Raw genomic sequence first — 20807 nt, 5'->3', positions numbered from 1 at the left:
TATCATGCAAATAGCTATTAAATTAATTCTATTTCACCTCACTATGTCTTCTTCATATACTCTCTTCAGTGCTACATCTTGAAATTAGTCAGTTCTAGAGCTCTGTCCATCTGAGAAATAGGAGTCTGTGTGCGCCTAGAGGAATTGTCTGGGTGTGTAGCACTTTTATTGTAAAATCTTCAATATTATGTGTATTTGCTTTTCTTTCATCTTTACAGTTTCATACCTAGTATCTTAAAGACAATCTGGTAAGTAATTTATTTCCTCTTTATTAGACCACTCAAAAATCACTAGTGCTACATCAGTGAAGGAAAAAATAATAGAATAAATTGTAAAATATAATTTCATGTCCTTTTTAATATAATTCATATTTTTATTTGGATCTATGTGTGTGTTATTTATTCTGTGGTATTCCATCTGTTTTTGGTTTTTTTTGGAAAATATGTCTATCTCTGCATAATCAGCAGATATGCTTCGGATCAAAATGAATAATGATTTTTTCCTTTATTTATCTTATTCATATCTTCACATTAAACCTGTATCTCCAATTTCCATAAATATATATACCAGTCACTTCCCAATTGCTTCCTACCATCCTCATGTTCTTGGGAAATTGGATTTTCTGATTTTCTGAAACATGTAATCAGAATTACTCTGGTTTATTCATGGGGATTAGACAAAACTCCTTGTCTACAGATTTCTGACATTGCTAAGACATCCTTTCACAGCCCAGTACACACTGGGGCTGGCAGTATTAACCAACAGAGCTCATTTCTTTGCATTTGTACAGTTTGAATGTTGCTTCAGTTAGGAGTTGGCTCTGTTGACTGCCATCCACTAGTTATAGTAGAGAGGAGAGTCAAAATAGTTACTGTTATTTAAGAGGTCTTTTCTTGTCTGAATTGCAGTCTAGTATTATATTCATATTCTTGATAAAAATTATTTTATAGGACTGACACTATTTCCCTTTGTGTTGGTGATTTTTGTCCTTATTCTCATTCTCATTTTTATTGTTAGTATTCTATTATTCTATCATCCTCATCCTCATCCTCATTATCATTAGAAATTAGCAAGGCACTTTATTAGATAAATAGAATCTAAGCAGTCCAGAAACTCCTGGATTAGGTTCTCAGTTTATAATATAATAAAATATTGTGGCAACTCAGACTTAGCCAATATTAGAAAATTTGTAGCTGAGCATAATTCAGACTGTTATGCAAATACAATTTTCTGAAATCAGAAGGGGAAAACTTTTAAACTGTACTTTTTACCATTGACGTAAACAGCTTTACAGAATTCATGCGCCACAGGTCTAGCTTTTAACACAAATAGATCCAACATATAAAACATTACAACTTTATGAATATGCATCATAATATGCCCTGCACCACCTCCAAGAAACTGTATCAAATAAACTGTATATTTTGTTCTTTCAAACCCAATTACTAATGAATTTACAGCTGTTTATTTTAAACTAGGATCAAAAAGATGTCTCTCTAAATTGAATGCAAAATTTGGTTCATATATCTTGTGTCTTAATAAAACTGGAAGGGAATTTAATACATTCAGTTGTAGTGTACATTATTGCTCCTCTGCTACACTTATATACAAATTGAATTTAAATTATGTCTTTTTTAGTCCAGTTAACAAAACTATTGCTTTCATGATGTTTGTTTGAACTTGTTTCATTGCTTGTTGGTGCCACATAATGAATGAATCTTAACATAATTATTTTCCATGGAATTACAACATTTTATTATAATCTAAAGGGTTAGTTCCAAAGAGAAAGCTTCATAATTATGTTGATATTTTTGCTAGAATTTGTAGGATATTTAAATTTTGAAAGTGAAGCACTGTTAAGTGTATGTTAAAAATAAAGTGTTAAAATAATTTCAGATGAATTATTAGGTTATTCTCTTAAGCATTAATTTAAATGTATCTATAATTTTGATATTTGTAGTTCTGCTTTTATGTCTTATTAGGAGCTACAACTATTGAAAAGTATGATCTCAGAACAAACATATGGATTCAGGCTGGAGTAATGAATGGCAGGAGGCTTCAGTTTGGTGTTGCTGTCATTGATGACAAGCTGTTTGTCATTGGAGGCCGGGATGGTTTAAAGACATTAAACACTGTTGAATGTTACAATCCAAAGACCAAGGCTTGGACTGTGTTACCACCTATGTCAACACATAGACATGGCTTAGGTAAGAAAAAAGTATTTTTAAACATGCCACTTTTTTTTTTTTTTTGTTATGTAACTTTTAATGGAAAACTCAGTACTTTTAAGCTCTGGTAGCATTCCGACCAGTAACAATAACTGGGCTTTGCAACATGATAAAAAGAACTATCCTGCCTCCACAAGGTTTGCATCTTATTGGCATCCAGTGGTGGGTGGTCACCCCTCTGATTTATGTCGAGAAGAGGCTTCACCATCACCCACCCAAAAATTCACCTCCTCCCCCTTGGGAGGGTGCACCTTGTGGGGTGCAAACCTTGGTCTAGCAAAGCACCCTAACACCTCACAAATGGGCAAATGTTTGACCCATTAACCATTAACATCTCAGACTCTCACAGACACATGTGGGGATAAAAGTGTTAAAAGTGGGAGAATGGCAAGGAGGATGTATGGCAGATTTGCTCAAGTGTCCTTGCTGCCTGGAATGCCAAGGCTTGGAGAATGACACTGTGGGAACGCCATATATATGTTATGCCTGCTGCTCTATCTATCATCTATCTATCTATCTATCTATCTATCTATCTATCTATCTATCTATCTACCTATCTATCTGCAAAATTTCTGTGTAGAGATAACATAGGTGTTTAGAGAGGCTTATGGACATGTTTGAGCTCCCTGTTTTGGGACAGAGGTCATAAAAAGCCCAGAGGAGATCCCAGCACATTGGTAAACTATGCATGCATGGATGCTTAATAAATGGGTGCAAGCAGCAGCCCAGCCACCTGCTGGGATTGTATTCCTGCCTGTGTGTCTCTGCCTGGGTGTTGCTTTGGCATCCTCTGGTTAGGAAGGTAATAAATAGGAAACAAATTTACTCTTTGCATTTCAGCAGTGGTTTTGTGGTTATTCTGGCTGCCTGCCAGTGTTGACTCACGCAACACACGATGTTATCCTGTCCATTCCCCTGAACTGCAATCAGCAAGTCCTTTGTTGTACTATTGCAATATCTCACAAAATGACCTTGCTTTCCTGCCCTTCACTCGTGTCATTGGACACTTGCAATATGCGTATGTACTGTTGCTGTTAAACAAGTCTTAAAATAGAAAATAGCAATGGGAATCTATATCAGATGGCATCATGGCACTGAATATCTCACTGATTTAAAAGTGTTTCCTAAGTTTAAATTTAATTGTAAATTAGAAAATACGTGAGAAAATACACTAATTACATGCAAAAATACATAATGTCTTTTCTGCCAGTGCTCAAGAATTTTACAGAATCAGTGCTGTTTCCCAGGGTGGTAAACATGCAATGGCTTCAGCCATAACTACAGGAAAGTAGTAATACAACATTAGGGTATGCTAAACAGAGAAAATATTTGTCTCAGTGACAAAAGAGATGAATCTATGATTGAAAACCCTTGGTGATCAGTTAAAAAAATTAATTCTGGACTATAATTTTGCAGATGATTTTGGTCAACAGATTTAAAAAATACTATTGTAGCTTAAGTTGAGGAATGTTGAGATTATGACTGGAGAAAAACTGGTATACTTTCTATACTAGGAAAAAAGAAACAAACTAGGCATTTGACCATTTGAGGGGTTTTTTTTCCTTTACTATAAAATAATTTTTGAATTTTTATGTTGAAGTAATTCAGGCTTTTTCTAAACAACATGTAAAATGAGAAAAGAAGGCTAAATTGGGATGATTAAATGCAGTTGTTTGGGAGGTATTAGAAAGGTGTTCTTTATCTGCAATTATGTACTAATCACATTATTACCTGAGAAGTTTAATTGATAGAATTTAATTGCTTTTTTAATTTTAATTTTTTCTAATAACCCATAAAGTTATTTCATTAAATGCCTTTTGTAATGAAGGTTAATCTGAAGTAATACATCTTTTTTTTTTATTTGTTTTTTAAACTATGTTATGTTATATCCATGTAGTAATAGTGCTAGAGCAGTTTGAATTGGATTTTGTATACAGGATGGAAGCACCCATCCTTTACATGGATGGCTTTTTGTTGACTCAGCAAAAAAAATTGTCAGATGTACTCCATTGTAACTAAGGACACAACCAAATAACACAATTCACTTTCTCCTGTATTCATATAATCTTCAATAGAAGCATGTGTACAGAAGCTGATGCATGTAGAAATGAGGAAATAAAAGTTGACAGGCCTTGTGGTGAAAGTCCGTAGTGTAGGAAGTCATATGTTAGGCAGTTTCAAAGCTGCCAATTGAAAATGATTGAAAGCTCTTTTAATGGCACTGTTTGAAATAAGTGGTGCTAAAGTGCAAAAAATAAAGGGCAGACTGTGGGATCCAAAACTATTATTTAAAGTAATAGTGATTCTAATATCCCTGTTGAGTAGTCCATAAAACAGAATGGAGTATGAAAGAGCAATAAGACACCAGAAAGGTGGTGAAAGGCAAAAAGTGAAATACGGGAAAGGTGAAACCTGGCAAACAGGAAGACGAAATCAAAATCCGTATAGAAAAGGAAGAAGAGACTGAAAGGACAAAGATGTGAAAAATGTAAAACAGATTCTGCTTTATTAATTCAGCAGTTTTATGAAGCAACACTGTATCCACTTTTTCAATTTCTGTGCTGAACTTAATAGTCTACGTAGAAGAGGAGAGAGAAAGGAAATATGGAACCAATGCTAGACTAATTAGAATTTAGATATCAAATCCAGTGAAACTGTGATTTAAAAAAAACCAAAAAAAAAAACCAAAAAAAAAACAAAACAAAACAAGACCCCAAAAAGATAGAAAAAAATGGTATTTGGCTTGTCTTGACAAAAGAAATTATTTAAGTGCCACAGTGAGAAAATTAGGCTTCCAATATAATTAGGGGAGAATAGTAGTTTTTTCATGTAAATGTTCTAAATTATCCTTTCCATGAACTATGTAAAGTGTGTCTAAGCTTCCATTTTAGGTTTTTGGCTTTGAAAATATACTGATCTCACTATCCATAGTCAAACACCTCTTTGCAAGATGACCAGCATGGGAAGGAGGCTGACAGGTCATGGTATTACCTTGTAAAATCCTGTGCAGCTTAGAGTGGAGGCAAATTTTCCTCCTCCCCTCTTGGAAGAGAGAATCTTGCCAGCTGTAATCATCTGAGTGAAAATGCTATAAAAATATTAATAGCTGATGGGAAGGCCATAGATTTGTTTACATATTATATAGGCCTACTGTAGATAGAATTCACTCTACCCAGAGTGAATGGTCATAGAAGACTTAAAGAATTTCTAATGCTCTGTTTATACAGTGGATTAGGCTTCAACCTATTGTTCTGAAGAAACAAAATATGTAATGTAAATGCATTTTAAGGGACCTGAGGGTTATGACTGAAATTAGAGTGAAAACTTGCTTATAATGTGGTTGTCATGAAACTGGTATGTGCAGGAATGAATATCTAAAAGACTAAGTTCAAAACTCAGAAGTGGAAAGAGAATACATGTAGTTAGGGAGTAACAAGACAAAGTATCCCAGAATATCTCAGATATTGCTAACAAAATATCAAATTGCACTATGGGTTTACACAAAGGCCAAGTTCTATATTTCACTAAAAGGGAAATACACCCAATGTGCTTCTTAGACCCAGCTTGATTCTCAACTTTCACGCTTTCTGCTCTAGAGTCCAACTCATGAGTCAGAGGGAAAGAAAAAATTTTACTTGGGAAAAATACAGGAATTCCTCTGTACTTTTCAAGTAGAAATGGGAAATGCTAATAGAGGGAAAGATTGTGGGAAAACTGAATTATCAGTATTCTTACTACATAGTAAATCTCAGAAGTAAAATAGATGTATAAATATAAGTAATAAAAATAACACAAAAGTATAAAAATCTAGACATATAAATTACTTATTATCTGTCTGTATATTTTTTAACTCACTAAATTATAATTTAGGAAATATTTTATCTACCTTTAAAAGTATTCAAGTGTTGATTACTTCATTGATTCAAAATTAGTGAAATTCTTTAGAAGTAATGTTTGTATTTTCAAAAGGAATTAATATTTATCAAATAATTTTGAATTGTGTGAAAGCTTAGAGCATAAATACAACTGCACAGTTTTAGAGATCTAAGAATTTGTGTAGGATTCAGCAGCCTAAGTAGGTATATGTGCAATGGAGTAGAGCAATTGTGGTGGCATAATCTGATTTCCATGGGAATAAGAAGTGTAGCATGTTTAGAATTAAATTATTTGTGGCTTGGGAACAGTTCTTGCTTCTCAAGGTGCAACAAATACATTGAGTAGACTGGAAACTAAGAATCTGGTAATGCAAAAATAACTTAGATTCCAGTTGCACTGGCACTTTTAAAAAGAAAGCCAACGGTGTTTATGCCTGTATGTGTGTATGATTTGAGAGATGTCAAAAATATTGATTCTAGAAAAACTATTGAAGACACAAAATGAAACAAAAAAAATACAGTAAATTTTTATGAACAATTCTATTTAAATAAAGTTAGCATAGTAATGAAGTACATAATGTCTTAAAGGGCTAGCAGTAACAATGTAGCATCAATGGAACTGCTTACTTAAATTAAAGTTTAGTACTTTCTGGTGGAATTATTCCTTCATAAAGCAGTAAGTTGAACAAATATATTCTGTATAACATTTCTCTGTATAAATATTGACATGAAGAAGATATTTTTAATCCCATTGCTCTCCCTTGGTGAAGTAAATAATTTCTGACAATAAATTTGTAAAATTTCAATAATTTTTTAAAATAAGCCTGCAGCGCAATAACAGAAAAAGTATCTGATACTAGAAACTTTAATAGATCCATAATAGCAAAACTAGTATTGGATTGCACTGAAACAAGCGAAGGAGAAACACATAGGTAACACATATTTGATACTATAAATTTATAATGAAAAGTTCATTGCAATAAAATTATATATATTAAAGATGCATTTTACAAGATGAATGTGGAAAATAATTACCTCTAATTTATTTTATGCCAAATATTTTGTTAGGAAACAAAGCCTTTGAAGAATGAGTGCTACTAAGTGATTTTTTAAAACAGTTCCACCAGGAATATGCTGTAGGATTCATGAGTAGAGTAGATCACATACACAGCAAAGTACTAAAACTATTAACTGTACAGTCTGTCTTGAGTTTTACCTCTTTCATGAACCATAATATAACATAGATTATTGCTTACTCAACACCGAAAATCTGATGATGAATAATACCTCTTTTTAGGCTTGGTTTGAAAGATAATTTTGAAACCAGTGAGAGCTGAACCTTCATCTACCATTTAAAAAACTTTTGCTATGGCAGTTAAGCAATGGTGTTATTTTAGAAAGTGCTTAAGTCCCAATAAAAACATGTTTGTCTGTGGAGTTAAAGCCTGTCAGAAAGCATTTTTAAAGAGTATAAACCATTAAAATAGGCTAGGAATATAAATAAAAGCCTTAACACACCATCCATGGTAGCTGTAAAATAAACTATAAAAATATTGAAGGTAAAAGGGATCTTTGTTCTTTCTCTGCTATCTTGCATGATAGCTTCTTCTTTTTATGCATCACCATTCCTGGACTACTAAAGAGCCAAAAATGGCAAATTTACATCTTCGATAAACCAAAAAAAAAAAAAAAATGTAGGTATTTTTTCTAGGTTTGGATTTTTTTTTTAAATTTTACAACCTAATGAATACAGATTTTTTTGTATGTTTTCTGTATGTAAAAGAAACCACTCTGTGGAGATTAAGAAGTACAGAGGTGCAGAGGCAGATGCATGAGAATCTGAGATTCCATTCTGGATGTTAGGGCACATATGAACCTGGAGGCCAGAGACGAAAGGCAGGAAGAAAGAAATGTCAGTAAAATGAAGAGAATTGAATTAACATTGAAACCAACAGATTAGGTAATACCCTATTAATATGATAAAACTGTAATTATTTATGACTAATTAATTTCCCAATATTGTGGAACAACTATTTATAAATAAAAGAATTATTGAATGATATAATAATATATTTGCATAATGTTTGTTACAGTGCCAAACAGCTGGATAAAGGAAACTTTTCCAGATAGTAGTTTCTTAGAGCATGCAGACAACTGAAAATATTATAGCACTTCATGCGATCATATGTATGATACTGACCAAATTCTGCTGAGCTGGGCAGTGATAGTCCAGATTTCCAGAGCATGATACCATACAGTATCATTTTGATATCATTTTGATGCCATATCATATCATTTTGATCAGCTGTGGTCAGCTGAGAAAGATTCATGTCCTACAAAAGTTCAAGTTGAGATCCTATGGTAAATATCTTATTTTTCTGCAATGGTAAATCTTTCTGGGTACATCAGCACCTCGTGAAAGCAATGCTATAGTTAAGATGTGTGTTCTCCATCTTTATGTGGTGATTTCTATGCACAAAAAACCCCACAACCCAAAAAACACAACAAACAAAAATGCTAAAACCTATTGCCACCTAAGCATTGAGTGGAAGAGTTCCACATCAGACTGGCTTACCAGAGCACATCAATCTTCTGATATAGATGTATTTTTTACCCCAGAAGCAGCTGTTAAGAGATTAGTTTGAGAATTTTTCTTTTAAGTAATATTGACCAGTACTAAGTGTCTCTATGTAGTTAAATTGTAGTTATTTTTTCCATGTGAAATCTCAGGAAAAATGACGGCTTTCACTGTGGGTTGCAATAAGGGCTGAACGTTTTAAAGCATTTTCTCTGGAATATTGATTTGCATGTATATTAGATTTCTGCTTTGGATTTTTCTCCTAATCATGGGGAACATTAGAGGGATTTTTTTTTCTGAGTTATTAAGTATGTTTTCTTTGTACTTTGCACCTTTACTAAGTAGTAGATCGTGACCCAATTCACTAAAGAGTTACAAATAATAACAGCAACACTTATAATAATTTCTCAGTCATGTTCTCAGGATAATAGTGTGGCAGAATTGAGAACCTAGTGTCTTATCTACAAAACTGAATGCAAATAAAGGGTTGACAGGCAGATCTTTGCTTCTATAAATTTGCATTATATTAACAGGTTAGTGTAATATCTTCTGGCCCAAGAGGGCAGTGATATTGCTATAATTCTTTAAATCAACCTTGATACTTCTGAATTTACGTAGGAATAGGTACTTTCAACATTGAGTCACTGAAAATTCTCTAAGGAAGGTAAGTCAGGTCCAATTCTCCAATTAATGACACACTAAATTCCAAGACTGGCCTATGGCAGTCCTATATGCAGCATCTAAAGAATAGTATTTGTATTTCCCACCCAGTTAATATTATGGCTTTGAGAACTAAATACAAGATTTAATAATTTAATTCATGATGCATAATTGAAATCAAATTGGACTTTACTTTCTTTGATACCACTACTATGGAAGAAAACTGGTTTAAGACTTAAAGAGGGAAATAATAGAGTAAGGAAAAGCAGCAATATTAATTACAATTAAGACAAAAGTGTATAAATATGCTTCTGTGGGTATGGGTGAGAAAGGAGTTTGTTAAAAATGTGCTTATACCTGGACACTAAATAAATGCACAGCTTAAAAGGGTAGAATAAAGTCTGGATGTTATTTGATCAAGTTTTATACTTGGATAGCAGACTACTGATTTGTCTTCTCAGTTTCAATGTTGTGATACAGTGTATGTCTGTTATCTTCTTGAAAAGTAATGTCCTTATTTAAAATTGTTGGATACAAGCATATCCTTGCAAGTTTAAATTTCACGCTTGCAAATATCAAAATGCAGAGACTACAGTAAATCTAGCGCCACAGATATTTCTTTCTTTGACATTTTGTATCCAAATGTCACTATGAAGCTATATTTACAATTATTTTATTAAAAAAATTACACTTTTTAAAATTTTACTCTGTAAAATTAGGTCCATCAGGAAGATAAGGAACAGCAGAATTAAAAATATTCTAGGCAGTGCTCCTTTATTTTGTAACATTACAGAAAAGCAATTTAAAATCCCATTCCAGTCTTCAAGTATAAATAATTGGAACTGTACAGATTGAGCACCTAATTAGGCATAATAGGGTTTTTTGCTGCATAGCTTTGTGAAGGCAATCAAAAGGAAAATGCCTGCAACTACAAACTAGACAATTAATTTTTTTATCTCATTTAGTTTAGAAAGAATACTGTTTGCTTTTATAAATTCCTAGGTCAAAATGCTTAGAAGAATTATTTTCCAGGTACTTTTTTGTTCAGGAAAACATTAAGGTTTCTCTGCACTGTACTTACTGCACTTACCTACTCAAGATATTGCTGAAAACATATCTCCTCTTAAGAAAACAAGCTGCTTCTTAAAAGGCATATTTGTAGCTGGTTCAGCTCTGCAACTCTGTGAGAACTAGGAAAGCCAAATTATTCAGTGTCAAGTAAATGAAAGTAATCAGTCAAAGGATGGGTAGGACAAATCACTCCCTCAGTGCCAGAATTATTATTTTCTACAAATTAAAAAAGTAAGATCTGATTCCACCTGTTTTCAGTTTCTTTGTTCAGATAAAGAATATATTTTATTATTTAATGTAATTCTCTTACAGTAAAATACTCCCTTTCTGAATGTATTATTACATTTGTCAGAAAACAACAAAGCACTAGTATCATGTGGCAAATTAAATCCAAGAGGATTTTTTCTTTTCTCATGGCTTAAACTGGTTTTGCCAAATTGTTGAATATGACATACAGGAAGAAAAGGTATGAAGGCTTTCTCTCCTTTCTCTTCTCTTAGCAAATTCTCCTGAAAGAGCCAGCATTACTCTTCTGTGCAATTTGATAAATGACAAATATGAGTTCAAGTGTCAATTGGAAATAGTTATTTTCTCATTTAGAAACAGGAAAAGTCCATTCCTGTAGATATTTTTCAATGTCTACATTCTGAACGTAAATCTAGGTGGATGTTTATTATCTTGTGGACAGAGATGACAGAAAACAAAATTATGTACTCTGACATCAGTATTCTCTAGGATACATAATGAACATGAAAACCTGTCTCATGAAGTTGAAATGAACTCTGATCTTCTAACACACTGTTCAGTATCTTGACTACAAAAAGATGAAAAATCTTATCTCAAGAGACCAAGCAGAAATTGGCTGCACCATTTTAAAAAAATAAAAGGTGTATAGAGTTCAGTACCTTTGCTCTTTAAGGAGGAGGAATTCTACAGTGTGCTAATAGTATTGGAACTCTGACATTTCAACACAGACTACTTACAATGAATTTAATTTTTTTTCTATTAAAACAAATGACCTGGAACATTCAGAAAAGAGAATAGTCTTGCTTCATCAATTTTACTGGAAAATATTTTGCTTTGTGATCTTGGGGAATATGTCCCTTAAGATTTTGATTGTGTTGTTGCCATTTGCTGTTATCATGCACTGTTCAGTAATTTCAGTCAGAGAAGAGGTGTACTGCAATCCATCCTGTGTGATAAGGAGGCTACAAGAAATACCTCTGGGAATACCCTTTGGTCCATATGTGTGATATAAAAATCACATAGACATTCTCGCATGTAAGCTTAGAATGAATTCAAATGCTTGAATTCAATGCTTTAGTATTGAATTCTTCATATAAGACACAGTCTCTCTAATAAGAAATGTGTATTTATATACTTACTTATATAAGTGAGTATATAAGATGATTACATTATCATTACTACTCATTAGAATATTTTGAAACATATGATTCAAGCACTGCTAATGAAGAAAGAAAATACTTCTGTGTAGCTTAGAACATTGTCAACGTGCCTTCTTAGAAAACATAAGAATCAAATGCAGGGCTTCATAGATAAGTGGGTCTGAACACAGATAACAGAGATGCAACCCAGCAGATGCAGCAGTTTGTGCAGCAGCTTTCAAAAAAGGCTACCAGAAACTACTGAGGGCAGTATATTGGTTTCTGGAATGGGGAAAAATCAGAAGGAACTGTGCGTCTCACAGGGATCAATCTGAATTGCATAAACTCAGAAAAGTTCTGATGAGAAGAACAGAGAAGTCATTGAAGACTATTTTCTTTATAAACTGCAGTTACGTAATGTTACTTTTCTCTCTTTGTAACAAGAAATGCAGAAAGTAACATTATATTAATGCAATGAATTTATCAGTTTTCATTGTCATAAAAAAAAAAGAAAAAGTAAAAATCCATGAAAATGCAGGAAGAGTGGTATTTTGATTAAGGGGAAATCAAATTTCCTACAAAAAGTGAATTAAATAAGTGTAATGGCTTAATTTCCAGCAGGAAATAGATGAGAATAAAGCTCAACAATGAAGGACTGGAAAGAAAAAAAATTAAAAATTAAATTACTGAATAAGATAAACAGAGTAATTGAGGAAAACACTTTCTATCCTAGTGAAAGTGCAAATAGGTTATCTGAGGAAGTAAAAGCTGGAAATTTCAAAACTGATGAGATGTGTTTTTTATGCACATTATAGCTTCCTTGTGAAATTCACTGCATAACAATACAACACTGGTTATGTGTGAAGGTGACAGAGGGTTTGCGTGTTTGTCTAGACACCAATTATGTGTACATGTATGTGTATAAAAACTTTTACCCCTCTGAACTTCCTTTGAATATGATTCATTTTTTATCCCAAAAAAAGAACATGATTTTCTATTTAACTTTGCATTTACTGGAGAGTATATAAATGAAAAAGCTAAGGAGAACCATGTTTTTATAACAAATCATAGTAAATATTTTTTTTTACAATGTAAACATCTTTGTTCAGGACTTAAGAATATTTAAAAACATTAGATACTAGAGTAAACAAAAAACCACCCCCAAACTACATATGTTAGCATATAATCCCATAATTTTTATGTGACCACTGACACATCTTCCCACATATCATTACTGGTTGTGTTCTGAGATTAAATATTGAGCCATATGGATCATTACTTCAGTTTAATATCCACTTTAATATTCTGGAGAAATTATAACTGGAACATGTGATTGAGTAGAAAGTATTTCTAGGTAAAGCAATGAAAAAAATTGGAGAATGAGTTCTATAGAAAAAGAAAAGGTTCAACCTTCATTTGGAGGAAAATTTTTCTAAGGGTTAGTAGGGTTTTTGAATTATTTTCTTTTTTCAGTTAAAAAATATTGATGAACGAAAATCAACACCCAAAGTTCAGGAATACTTTTTGTGAACACTGAGATGAAACATATTCAAACTCATTGATAAATATAGTTTTAAAGTAATATAAGCTTTTAATGAATTACTTTTCTGAAATAGAACAAAATGTTCCTACAGAGAAAGTGGAGAATTCACTTTGTTTAAAATCAAAGATAGACTTTGCTGCAAGAGAAAAACAAAGCCATTCTCTGCAACTTTAATGATCTATTGTTTTCTGACTTTTTGATGAGTTCAAATCATGTGAAATGGAGTGAGGAAAAAAAAAGACATTGACATGGAAACAGGACTGGATTTAGCCTGAGATTTTTCAGAGCAATGTTCATTTGGGATCTTGGATTCATAGAATGGAATTACTGAGCTCACTGTCTTGTAACAAATGGTGCTTAGCTATAACTTATCTTCCAGAGCCTTCTAAGCTTAACTGAAGAGACTGTGAAATAGAGAATTCATCAATTCCTTTGACTGGGTGATTCAAACCGTTTACAGTTAAAAAATTGTTTCTTATGGAAATATGTTCAACTTCAGTTTTCACATATTACATTTAGTTTTTTTTTTTCTTTTCAGTAGATAAAAGAATGCTCATATATCCAACATTATTTTTCTGTGAAGGTGTGGGGCTATTTCCTTTTTTTTTTTTTTTTTTTTTTTGGTAGAATGAAACTGAGGAAGCAGTTTAAATTTCTCAGTCTAATTACTTGTTCAATCCTTCAAATGTGTTTTTTTATTCTGTACCAGTCCATCAGTCTTCCTGCTACTGAGGAATTGTTCATTTTCTTCTACGTGATTGACAAAAATGGTGCCAAAACAGACTTCAACCCCTCTAGAAGCAATTCCATTCAGTGAAATCCCCTTTAGGTTGACAATAATCAGAGATCTACCAGGTATCCAGTCCCTACTTTATTGTGTGCTTTACTGCTATTCTAAAGAGCTAATTCATGATTAGAATGTTATGAGAAACTAAAGGGAATACAGAAATCTAAGAGGATCACATCATTGGCAGGTTATTCTCTGAAGCAAACACTCTTCTCAAGAAATTAAATTAAGTTTGTTTGACATGGCCTGTTTTTCATAGAGCCATGTGGAGTGGCATTAATTTTATTCCTGTTTGTTGATTCTTAATTAATCAAATGTCAAATTGGTATTTCCATTTTCATTTTGAATATATAGTTCATTTGTTTGTCGTGTTTTAGTAAAATTTTTTAATTTTTACTACTGATAGAGGAAATATATTTTTATCTTCTCTCACTTTGTCCTTCATTTTAGGAGTTACCGTGCTTGAAGGGCCAATTTATGCAGTGGGAGGACATGATGGTTGGAGTTATTTGAACACAGTTGAGAGGTGGGACCCTCAAAGTCAGCAGTGGACATTTGTGGCAAGTATGTCAATTGCCAGAAGCACTGTTGGAGTAGCAGCATTAAATGGCAAGTGAGTAGGGTGTGCTTACACAATTGAAACACTTCTTTTGAAAACCAGTGAAGCTTAATTGTCATTGCTTTCCCTTATTTAGTTGCAGTGGCATTGAAATGTTCCAGAGTAGATCAAATGGTCAAAGCTGCTTTAATAGCTCTGTTCCTCTACAAGAAACTGGTTTCAATGGTTCACAAGCCATGCAGCAGACTAGCAACATCTAGAAAAAAAACCTGGAAAAATTGATCTGAAGTCATGAAGAGCAGCATATGGTCATGCATATCTATGCCAGTTTTGTTTCTTTTGCACAGCTGACCATATGTTTAATGCTTCCCAGTTAACAGATACTCAACTGAATTTTGCATGACTTATATCAAACACTTTTAAATTAAAAGAGATGTTATCTGTGTCTAAGAAAGGTAGGATGGATGCCACTGAAAACTGAAAAGCAGTGGTCTCACTGCAACAAGTAGAAATATGCCATTGATTTTTATTCTTTTTATCTGAGTACCCATCTTTAAAAAATATCCAATACACCAAGAACTGCGACTTGAAAACATACATAAGGACCTCTCAACTTCCCGGTGCTATTCTTGCTACATTGCTGTTCCACACAACTGACATTTCCAATATCCTGCATTCCTCAGGATATTGGAAATGGATTTCTCATTGAGAAACACAATTATGAGTTTAATATTCAGCAAAGGAAATAATATTTTAGTATGGAAGTTCTGAGGAGTTTTTTCTTGGTTATTCATTATGATTTCTTTCTTCAGCAGTGAATTAAATAGGTAAATGAATGAAATGCATTAGGTGCTTGTTGAAGTGAGAGTGCTACAAACTATTCTGCATGTGTATCTCTCACACTGTTTCAGGCACTTTAAATAAAATGGATACTGGATGCTAAATATTTCAAATGTGAGTTTCTTAAGAGACTTGAAAAAGTATAGCCACTTCTTTTGTGTTTTTATGTGAGAAACTGTTCCATTTGTGATCTTCCATTGCCCTATGTTTGGCTGAATTTGTTTTCCATTTAAATTAATTTTATGCAGAAAAATGAAAATTGTATTTTTCTATCGGCTTATGAGAAATAAATAAAAAGAATTAAAGCTTTCATATTCTGATCTCATCAGGATCTGAGTAAGGAGATTGATTTGTAAGTAACCTCTTAGTAGTTCCTGATGTATTAAAGTGTTATGGAAGCTAACTTGTGTAGACCATGCAAGTAAATTATCAATTATTTTGCTGCTCAAACGAATTGAAAACAATAGTATCTAAATTTGGCAAAACAGGGTGCGCAGAAATGAATGTTATTTCATTGAAATGCATTTTTAAATTTAAACTGAAATTCTTATATCAACATCTTTCCTAAAACATGAAAAGGATTATGTGCATCATAATCTACTTTGAAAAATATTTAATTATTGAAGCAATAAAATCCTACTGAATTTCTCAGAAATTCAGAAAAATAACTATCTGAAGTTTTGGAATTTTTTTTTAATTTTAAACTTAGTCCATTTGCCTGGATTCTTTTCTGTAATCATGCTGCCTTATTACATTTCTAAGTTGCAGTACTGTTTCACCCAGGAGGGCTAAGTGGAGTATCTTCCCCTCCCCACACAAAGGTCACCTGGTTGTTACCTCCAGATTTCCCAGAGTAATAGGATACAATAGTTATCTCTTCAATGAGGAACACAGGCAATATTAATTTCTTAAATGTCTTCTTAGTAGTAAGGAGAGCTAGAACAACTAATAAAAGACAGAGGTGTTTTTTGAGATAAAAGAAAGACACATGACAAATTTATTTTACCAGAATTTCAATGGAACAATTTATCTGGTGTTAATATGAAATAAATACTTAAGATGAAAAAAAGGTGTATTGTAGAGGGATTTGAAGAAGATAAGGACTGTATGCAATAACTAGGCTGTCACAGTTATCCCTGGAATTCTTTACAGATCTGTCCTGGTTTAAAAGAGTATAAGAGCAAGAGTAAGTTAGTTAAATTACCAGACCATTCAAAGTGGCACCAAAGGGAATAATATCATATGATTCATATTGGCCACATGAATACAGAAATATTTGGATGACCTTAAGAAACAACACAAATAGAATATTTAGTAGTTTATGTGTGAATTAACAAGCCTTGTGTTTGAAGAAAATTAATGCTAAGAAGCAAAAGAAGTGGTGAAAAAAGCTTTGTATGTTGTTAGCACAGAAAAAAAGAACAGAAGAAGAAATATGGGGGAAAAAAAGAAAGGCTACCAAAGAACATGCAAAGTTTTATTAATATTGGAAATATTTGTGTTAATGTGTGGAATTCTTGTCATCCATATTGAAGGAAGTTCAAGTGAAATTGCAAAGGCCATATAATGTGTACCATGACTGTCAAGAATGCGTGTCATACCAAAGAAAACCAACAAAACTGATACAGTACAGTTGCAAAGAAACAGAGGCACAAAATAGCTGCAATTCAGCTGGGAAAGTAGAGATGAAATAAAAGTAATACAAGGACAATAAGATCATGTCCACAAACCTCTCGTCAGGTTCTAAATGCCTGTTTATTGGTTCATATGAAGGGTAATGTTATGTGTTTTTTTGTAACACCAAAAACTGGAATATGAGAATTTTCCTTTTCAGTAATATTTTTGTTTTCCCAAGTCAACAATAGGTTCTGGGTACCACTAACAGTGTATGCTGAGGCATTGGAGATTCCATCTCCTTCATCTTCATGTGTTTCTCATAGTCAAAACAGTAACACAAAAGTCGAGTGTGTTATCTTACTATATATAAAATTATTTATTTTTAACTTGATGTTTTTATCAATATTCAACATATTTTGGTAGGTGTTGTAGGACTTGCCATGGCTGTAGAATTTCCTGGGATGAAATATGGTCAGTAATTCCTTCTGATATGGAAACAGCATCATCCTCTCTGCCTTGTTACTCTTAACAACCCTGTTGCAGAGAGTGGAAGAGAGAGTGCAAGAACTTCCTCAGATCAGCAATAGAAATGGGTGTTAAAATATTAAATGTGGGATGGAGATCTACAATTTGAAATAACTGGTAGAGGATGGTGCTTTTTACATGCAGATAGTGAGTCAAAAGTTGGGATGACTTATTTGAATCTTCTTTGGGGCTCAGATAAGTGGTGTGTAGCTAGTGTGCAAGTTATACTATATAAGACCAGCGTTCTATGGTTTTCAGCAGATATTGGTGAAGCAATAGAACTTTTCTGCAGTATGAGTTAGAAGCACCAAGGAACGAAAAGTGTGAAAAAGTCTATATTTGCCAGAAACTTTTTTTAAATTACCACTTAACTATTTCAAGCTTTTCTTAATTTCTTAATTTTAAACTCAAGAACAAAAAAAATCTAGTTGACATCTTCAATCCAATAAATACTAATTCTTTCATTAACTTAAAATGTAAATGCCTCCAAATTTATAGCTAATACTATAGTTATTTATTATCCTTCTATTAAAAAACTCTAATGCATGAACTGCTCATTCCCCAAGAACACTAAAGCTTTCCAATAATTTAATTTAATTTCAGAACATATTTTATATTAATGGTATAGCTCTAGGTGAAAATTTAGTTTACACATTTTCATCAGGAGTACATACTCTTCAAAGACATTCTCTGTATCATAGAGATTTATGTTATTCTAAACATTTTTGTGTCACTACCATAACTAGAATTTTTCTGTGTTGCTCTATTATATGTCCACAAAGACAACATTACAAAAAATATTCCTTAGTTTCTACTGGTATGTTTGAAATTATCAATAATTTTTGAAGAAACTATAGCTTTCATGACAGAAAGCCTGGCCCTTAAGTCTTGATCCCTTTAGCGAATATCAGTAAATCTGTGTTACAAAAGCATAAAATGTTCAGCTGTTGATAGGATCCACAGGCTGACTTTGAATGGTAGAACATCACAGCAGTGCCTGAAGTGCCAAAAATCATGACTTTGACACACACTGGCAAGCAGTTCAATCTCATGCTAACTTGTGGAGTCGAGGAAAAGGAGTCCTGCCCTTTATTGATTGCCACATCCTCAAATATGTGCTATAGTGAACTTGATATTTCCCCCTGCTGCTGTTGTTTTTGTTAAATATCACACAATGCTGTTGATATATGATAGATGACAAAAAGCGAGGAATTGTTTAATCTTAACTTTTAGAAATACAGCTGTCGGTATTCTTTTAAATAATATTTTTCTTTTATTTAAGGAAAAGTTTTGTACATATTTGTTGTCTCTGAAGGAAAGTAAAAGAACAAGGAGAAATGTTATAATAAAATATTATTCCCCACCAATATCCATCTGTCTGCTTACCATTTGCTGTCACAGGAAAAATAGGCTTGACTTGGAGAAAATTAATACAATTCATTAGTAATAAAAATAGATTCTGGCTAGTGAGAAGCAACCCCAAGTTTTAAAATGCCACCTTTCTTTCCCCCCCTTTCCTAGGCTCAGTTTATGTCTTGTATAACATTATAGTCCCACCCCTGACTGGGGGATGGGAAAGGGGGGTTGCGGTCAGACCTTATTTTTTTCTCTCTGCTGTTCCTTCCTCACACATTTCCCTTGCTCCATGGTGGGCGCTCCATGGGCTGCAGTCTTTTGGGAGATCACCTTCTACTGCAGTGTGGTGTCCTCCATAGGCTGCTGTGCCTGTGACTGGTGATTATCTTAAGCAGGAAAATGCAATGCTAATACTACAGGAAAAATGCATAAGCTGAGATATTTTCCTTTAGAGGAACAAACCCCTAAGCATAGATCCTCTTAATCAAATCCAACATCTTTAAAATTGGAGTTGTTTGGCAAGCCTCATCTCTCTCCATCAATTACGTTGAAAAAAAGTCCTTTTTCCTGTTTGCCTGATATTTTTTTCATAATATTGTTGAAAGACAGTCCAACATAAAAAAGCACTGTTTTTCTGGTTGTGTCCTTTAAGTAATTATTTAATATCAATTGGTAATGTCAAATTTTGTCTCTTACTTAACTGCAACAGATCAGATTCCACATTCTATTAATTCTGCTTAAGTACTGATAGAATATACTAATTGTTATTTTTAAAAAATGTATTTGTATATGCATATTTATTGTTTTTCCCTTTACACTCATGCAAATTAATTTGTTACATTTTCAATTTTACTAGTTAGGCAGAGAGACTTTAATAACTATGTAGCTTTGGGATTTTTTTAATAGTTATTTATCTATTTATATTCAGTTACATTCATTCAGTTCCACCACTTTTGCAATAATTGGATTCATTTAGTAATGGATTTTCATAAATTGGATTATTGTTTTGGCAGTGCTTTCCCAGCTATTCTCTGTTTCATTTTGAATGGGAAATGCAGAAAGCTACCCAACAAAGATGTTGGCATATGCACAATGGAATGTTTTGTTTTCAGGTCATTTAATGAGAAAAAATGGGAAGAAACTTGTGTTATTTAGATCAATATTATGTCTGCTGTAAATAGCAGTTACTTTAGTTCAATATGTCCCTTATAATTATTATGCACTATTACAAAGTAACTATCAGAAAGTTTAGCCTGATGAATCATAATTTTTAAGAAAAATAGCAAAATTCAAACCAAATTAGTGTGAACACAAGAAAGGTTCTCAAAATCATCTTATAGTTAGTCACTCACCAGGAATATAATTGCTTTGAACTGACCTTGGAGAGATAAAGGTTAACAATTCCACAAAGTCCTTAATAGTAGCTCAGTGTTTGGCATGAGAGAATTAGGAATGTATTACATTCATATAACCACCTACAAAACTTGATTGTATGGCTGATTACAGCCTCCTCCAGGAGTTCTGCTCCTTTGGCTTTCATGCATCATATAATAAACTATCTGTGGCACTTTCTCTTAGCAGAATCATTAAGGCTGATTACTAATTCAGTGCCCTGGTCTGATCTTTTGTGCTTTTGCACACAAATTCATATATCCTACATGGGGATCTCATGCAGCTCAGTGAATGTTTCATTTAATTTAAAGTGCATCATATTCTCTCTTTCTCAAGCAAGATTTAACTTGTTATTTTACATCCAGCCTGTAAAGAGAGAGACACTGTACAG

General features: G+C 33.0%; 1 protein-coding gene across 2 annotated transcripts in view; it reads left to right on the top strand.

Moving 5' to 3' along the window:
• Nucleotides 1-20807, top strand: part of KLHL1 (kelch like family member 1) — a 176540-nt gene that overhangs the window by 143263 nt on the left and 12470 nt on the right. For both annotated transcript variants that reach the window (XM_041466098.1, XM_041466097.1), the window contains 2 exons: nucleotides 1983-2207; nucleotides 14578-14740. In XM_041466098.1, the coding sequence (XP_041322032.1) occupies nucleotides 1983-2207; nucleotides 14578-14740 (388 nt within the window). The remainder of the gene's footprint in view (nucleotides 1-1982; nucleotides 2208-14577; nucleotides 14741-20807) is intronic.

The sequence above is a fragment of the Pyrgilauda ruficollis genome, unplaced genomic scaffold, assembly GCF_017590135.1.
Source record: "Pyrgilauda ruficollis isolate IOZ18807 unplaced genomic scaffold, ASM1759013v1 scaffold198, whole genome shotgun sequence".
In the NCBI taxonomy this organism is placed as follows: domain Eukaryota; kingdom Metazoa; phylum Chordata; class Aves; order Passeriformes; family Passeridae; genus Pyrgilauda; species Pyrgilauda ruficollis.
The sequence above is the reverse complement of the archived record's forward strand: the minus strand, read 5'-3'. Positions and strand labels throughout refer to the sequence as shown.